At 32.1% G+C, this 6,292-nt stretch overlaps 1 protein-coding gene across 2 annotated transcripts; it reads right to left on the bottom strand.

Annotated features, from left to right (window-relative positions):
- Positions 1 to 51: 51 nt before the first annotated feature.
- Positions 52 to 5,895, bottom strand: LOC148617008 (uncharacterized). Of its 2 annotated transcripts, none has more exons than XM_088584264.1 (5): positions 5,820 to 5,895; positions 4,272 to 4,334; positions 1,544 to 1,701; positions 768 to 1,095; positions 52 to 300 (listed from the first exon to the last, which is right to left on the bottom strand). In XM_088584264.1, the coding sequence occupies exons 2-5, from the start codon at positions 4,297 to 4,299 to the stop codon at positions 104 to 106; spliced, it is 711 nt and encodes a 236-aa protein (XP_088440390.1). In that variant the 5' UTR covers positions 4,300 to 4,334; positions 5,820 to 5,895; the 3' UTR covers positions 52 to 103. The 2 variants fall into 2 exon arrangements, with proteins under 2 accessions (XP_088440390.1, XP_088440391.1); XM_088584265.1 differs by lacking the exon at positions 5,820 to 5,895 and adding an exon at positions 5,266 to 5,347.
- Positions 5,896 to 6,292: the final 397 nt, after the last annotated feature.

Genomic DNA, 6,292 nt, shown 5'->3' with positions numbered 1-6,292 from the left:
AATTCAAATTATTATTGTAGATAATTTAACAAATCAGAAGAAAAAATGCAAAACATTTCAAACAGTTTATTTTTTAAGCATTACCCATACATATTCAGTAGATTTAAACGATATATTCTGCTATTTTTTCTCTTTGTGTTGTCGTAAACTTTTTATAACAACACGTTATAACTCTATCAAACCTTTCAAGCTCTTTGAGTTCAGGATGTTCCGTTACTGCCGCAATTTGAGGATTGTACAATAGGCCGGGCATTAGATTCTCCGAATCGTCATCACCAAAATATGTAACAAATACGTCAGCTGTAAAATTAAAAAAAGGAAAAGCTTGTTACTAGCAGTATACTGGACTTTATTTTGTGCTAAAAATAGCCTTACACATTTGTTAATTGGTAAGTGTAGGGTGATGTAAAGACAATGTGATTTGTATGCAGCTCAAAGTTCTACCCAGATATGAATTACACTTCAGTAGACTTCTTTCTATACTCTGTGACATACTGGAATTCTACTGTTCACGGCGATCCTGATTGGTCAAGAAGTATTTAACGAGTACGCTGCGACGGCACAACGTCGTAATGATGAAACGATTGAATAATTGAACTGGTTCATTGGTTTTAAAACATATATTAAAGAGAAAACTGTAAACAAATTGTGTTGCTTTGCATAAGAGAATGTACAACATATACAACAGCGTTTAAACTGGATCATAATTATTTGTTCCATATTAAACGTAAAAGGAGGAGAAATATGCACATCATAAAGATATTTACCATTCGTTTTACGACATGACTTTACAGTTAAAAGCTTCAAATCATCCCTGGCGTATCCAGGGCTTTCCAATATAACATCGTCTTTATTTTTCTCTACGAAAATTAGGACAACTTGACATGAGGGTATTGTCAAAATATCATTTCTCTGATTGACAACGACAACTTCCCTTTGAAGATTTTTCTCCCTCTTTCGACCTTCAAAACAATCTTGCACTAAACTGTCAACAAGGGAAGTTCGTGTACTGTCAAATGTTAAAATGCAATATTTCTTGGTATTCAGATCATCCCATTTTTGGGGAGAAATTTTTCTGTAAAGCATTTCTGATTCCTACAATTATACAAAAGAAGACTTCGATGAAAAAGACAAATTTTTAAATTATCCCTAACAAAACTGATAAAGGAGACATGATTTTTCTCTAAGTGTAGGTTCAATTGTCATCTGATAAGATTTTTGTGTATTTGTTTTCTTTAAGTCGGATGCCATTGTAGTAAATCAACGTTTTGTCGAATTTAACAATAATTTCTTATTGATTCATTCATTCTGCATTACTGTGACGATGTTTTATTACGGAGGTACAACTTAAAATATTTTGCTAATTTTTTCAAATACTCAATTCATTTAATGTTATTAAGTTGCAAATCTGATATTGTTTTCCTTATTAATGTTTAAACATTTATATTACAATTGTGTCCCCAAGCCTCTCCCTATTTCGTTTCAATCAGACACATTTACATAGAATAATTCTATAAAATATGACATTAAATATAACACTTACAAATGTCAGTGATGGCTTATCTTTATATTTCATAAGAAATTCAATTTTCTCTTCAAGCGTTCGATAATAATTTTCAGAGGCAGATTTCTGTCGCCACAGGTGTATAAACGAGCCAATGAAAATCACAGCAAATATGATGCTTACTATAATTAGTAAATCTGAAATTGAACAAAGTATGTATTATAATGGAGTTATAAATAACTGCTTAATAAGTTATGTGTTTTTCAGTATATCTCATTTTGATTAATTGGTAAATAACTTAAGATATTGTATGTCAGAAAGGCGTGTACTGTGCTAAATTCTCATTAAGAATTGATGAGGAAATATACAAAAGAATTATAGTGAAACAAAATTGTAATGTAATTTAACATGACAGGTACAACTTACAAACGAGTAATCGTGAAATATAGACTTTGTGTTAATACATGTCAGTTTTTGTTTAAAAAATATCCAAAATGAGATTATGAGTTTAAGCACCCTAGAGATGCAGACATGTGACATCTAAGGGTCCAGTTGACCTAAAGTTGACGGAGATTCATTGAAAAAAGAAGAAACTTATGTACATGTGTTTCCCGGAAACGTAAATAAACAAAAAACAAAACCAAAACCAAAAGAAAAGAAAAATAAAGAAATTAATAACATACAGTAAACCAAGAAAATCAACAATAAACAACAAAAAAAATAAAAAAAAAAATAAAATAAAAAATAAATAAAAAAAAGGAAAATTAAAGACAACCCCTTGTGTTCTAACATACCATCCCTGCCTTAGAAAACAGCCACAATAGCATTCGTGAGCACTGGGCCTCTGTCGAGTGAAACTCAACATTATCCAAACCACCTATGATTGCTTTCAGACAGCCAGACAGTTTGCGTAGTCTGCTTGTGAGGGCTGAAATATCTAGCCCAACTTGACTCCAGGCGAGAGTCGCTCCTGTGGTGACAAAAGGTGCAAATGTTGCAACCAAATGCACCTCTCGTCATCATTCACCAGCACAGTCACGGGGAAACACTAAAAATATTTTGTATTGTGCACTGCAAGAGTGCTAATGTAATATATTTGCTCCATATCTGTGGCCTTCAATATGTTGGTGAATCTAAACAGCCTTTTCACAAGCGTTTGCACAGACACAGGAGCGATCTAACAAAAAAGCCTTTACTCCCAGTGAGTCAATACTTCAGATTACCAAACCACTGCCTCGATGATTTCAACAAAATGAAATTATTCATCGTGGAACAAACACGGTCTGGAGCGATCTACAGAGAGTGAAGCGTGAGGTATATTGGATAAAAGAACTCCATGTTTTACACCCACACGGAATTAACAAAAAACATTAAGTTCTTCCTATTTTGTAGTTTATTATTACAGTGTTTGTAATTAGTTTTAGTTTTGTAATTCAGTGTTCAAGATCATTACACAATATATGTCTATACCACAATGTTCAAGATCTTTGTTAACTGTCAATAAAAGTGTATACGTCACAGGTATTCACCTGTTTAGGTAGTGAGTTGTGTTCACAGACCATTTACTTTCATACACACTCAGTTTATTTAAGGCACTGAAGAAGGTCATTTGTTGACGGAAAATTTTGCTCATTATATATTTTATTTGTAGTGTATTAAACTTTTTATCGGTATCGTTGTACAATGCTTTAGACTTAAATATTTGTTATCAGAAGTAAAACAATATTTCAGCAGTTCAGAAACTTTTTTTCTCCATCTGCGCCGTTTTTAACTTTTTAACATATGGGTTACATTCTTTATATGTGATGTCATATGTCATAGTCACCAAGTTGTATTTTGTGTAAAATTGGTTTCAAATAATCAACAGAGTAAAAATTCCAAATCACAGTACAATAATCCCAATATTTTCATATTTGAGTTTATTCTTAAAATGAAAAGAGAGCTATGATAATTTAAAGTTGACACTTCAAGTCACTGATTGTTTTCTAACCAGAGCATCACCAAAAACTCTTTAATAAGCCCAAGCTGCAACCATTGCAAATTGCTATTTTTGGTTACTTTCAAGGGCTATAACTCCTTAAAGGAGTATTTTCTTACCAAGACTTGGTGGAATCTTTTGTAGGTTTGATATATCAATAATTGAAAGTTACTATCTAAATATCACGCATATGGTCTTAAAGATATTGAATATCATTTTTTTCTTTAAGGGATATACTCTTTCGAAAGAGGTGGTTCCGGAACTTTGGTAGGCCTTATCACAAGGATAACTGTACCTATGAGTGGTTTAAAGGTACATTGCATTTGAGAAAAAAATGTTTATCTTTCGTCTTTTAAGGACAACCCTAACATTTTCCTCTAAATAAAAACATTTGAAACCTTTATCATAACTGCCATTCAATTAATTGTTTTCTTTTATGGATCAGGGGCTTAAATTGCAAAAACGCTATTTTCCCTTAGAACTTTTTATTGGCTGGGCAAAGAACAGGAGAGTCAACTTTATTTTATCTTTATATGTAATAGCAGTTGCGATATAGCTTCTATAAAATGATCTCGGTCATGATTGTTGCCGATTCAGTTTAATTGACAAAATTTGTTACAGACAACTTTGTTATGGTGATGAAAAATTTGGTTATAGTGAATACGGTGCTTGAGATTAAAAGATGTTTGTATACATGTTACTGTTATATTTTGTCCAAGTGAGTAAAATAGAAACAAACAAAACAAAAAAAAGGGGAAACAAAGTAACAAAGAAACAATCAAAGAGTACCTTCAATGTCATCCGGAATGAAACTCATTGTATCTTAACTAGCAGCATCTGGATAAGTTAGCTCTGAAATCACACACAATTTTTTCTATACTCATCTAATGACAGAATAAATTACTTGCTATGACAATAATCTAAGCACAAAACGGGCGAGAAATGTTTTAGCATAGAGTAATCATATTACATTACTTAACTCCGATTTTAATTTGCTGTCATCTTGCTTGAACACAGCTGACCATTATAGCATTATTAAGTAGCACTACAGCAAAATGTGATTCATGGGTGTAAAGGCTACATATTTGTCATATTTCATTCAGATTTCCATAGCAAACAGGAATTAGCATTCGTTTTTTATATAAACGGTATTCTTAGGAGATAAAAAATATATAGAATACACTGTAGATTTCAAAATTAAGGGAGATAACTCTGTAAATGAGACTCAAATACAATTAAATCTATTGTATTTTCAATGTTGATTATCTGCATAGAGCAGACAGATTGGAATGAATAATTACACATTTCATATTATGACCCATAAAAAAATAACAATCACATAAACACGAAAAAAGGAAATAGGTAACAGAAACTTGTTTGAAGTACACAACAAAAGCGTCATATTGCGAGAGATTGTCATTTGTTCAATTAAATAATGGTCTGGAGCAAGTAAGTCGGTAACTGCGGGTAGTCTGTTTTAAATGTTGTTTTATTTTTTGTTCTTTTTTTCGACATTTAGAGTGAAACATCCTTTGAATGTTTTGTATGTAATGGTGTATTTTGTTATTCCCATGTTCAAGCTGTATAAAAAGACTTTAGCCCATCAAATTAGCTCAACTTCGCCGTATCTGTCGAGCCTGTGCCATGCACTTTACTCCATGTCAATAACCCATCGCCTTGGTTAATCTCTTGCGATTTTTAATCTTATCTTTCAATATGTTAAAGAAATATTGTGAATTTCATTTTAATGAACTGGTATTTGTCGGCGTGGGAAATATCTGACCATTCATTAATCGCATAAAGACTGCCTTTTCCTTTTGTGTTTCAACGTTATGTTGTGTAGAGTTGCTTTCTCTTTGACACAGAACCCGTTTCCGCTACATACCTAGTTTCGGTTTATCAATTTAAATGATACACAAACAAACCAACCACGTGACAAAATTAACATGTTTATACTTTAGCACACACTATTTATCGATCAATGCGACTTGAAATTTCCCGTCCATATATCTAAACTGAATGATGGCACGATGCCATCAGCCGAGGACTGCTAACAAAATAAAAACTTAATAAAAAATGACATGTATAAATATATGTATCACATTTTGTCGGTTTTAAGCTGAAAATTGATTCCTCATTTACACCACGTACCATTATGGAAATACCTGTATAGCAGTAATATTGTGCATCTGTTACTTCGTCATTTTATTCATATTTGTATATCTAACATTTTATATTTTTTTACTATATCCTAGCCTAGTCTGTTTTATTTTGTGAAGAATACACACTTGTAAATAGTTAAAAAAATATTCTAGAGTTATTATTACTGGTACGTACGTGTTCGAAGTCATGTGGTATACTTGAAAGATCGAAGCAGCCGTTATGTATAATTTTATACACATTATCGCAACATCTAAAAATAGAAAGCTTGGATTTCCCATGTCTATATAAAAGGTAAACAGAGACACATGCATTCTTAAAAGCGTTTCATACATCAACCAACTAAGGAGCAAATCAAATTGAAACACCTCAAAAAGTTACGAAATCATCGATTATGAAGGGAGCATTTTTCTTTTTGTTTCATTTTACGCGGTCTTGAACAGGACCAGTTGCATTCAGTGTTGGAATCAGTTACTTTTATAAGTACTTGAATAGTTACAATTCCTTTGCATTTTCCCCCATTTACATTACATTGCTAAATTGCTAAATTGATTAATTAGACAAAATAAAAAAAAATAAATGTGTTTCTGGTTTCCCGACCGACCCTATTTTTAAAGTCGAATTGCCGATCCCAGCATTTTTTTTCGGCA

Source organism: Perna viridis, chromosome 5 (genome assembly GCF_037379345.1).
Source record: "Perna viridis isolate PV_CMFRI_1.1 ecotype Kerala chromosome 5, ASM3737934v1, whole genome shotgun sequence".
Lineage (NCBI taxonomy): Eukaryota > Metazoa > Mollusca > Bivalvia > Mytilida > Mytilidae > Perna > Perna viridis.
Note: the sequence above shows the minus strand (reverse complement) of the source record. Positions and strands in the feature narration are given on the sequence as shown.

Bases quoted from the DNA above. Each gene is read 5' to 3' on its own strand.
- LOC148617008 (XM_088584264.1), bottom strand. From the start codon at position 4,299: ATGAGTTTCATTCCGGATGACATTGAAG. The intron at 1,702-4,271 runs GTACTCTTTGAT...GTTCAATTTCAG, and splicing joins CATTCCGGATGACATTGAAG to ATTTACTAATTATAGTAAGC. The intron at 301-767 runs GTAAATATCTTT...TTAATTTTACAG, and splicing joins GTCATGTCGTAAAACGAATG to CTGACGTATTTGTTACATAT.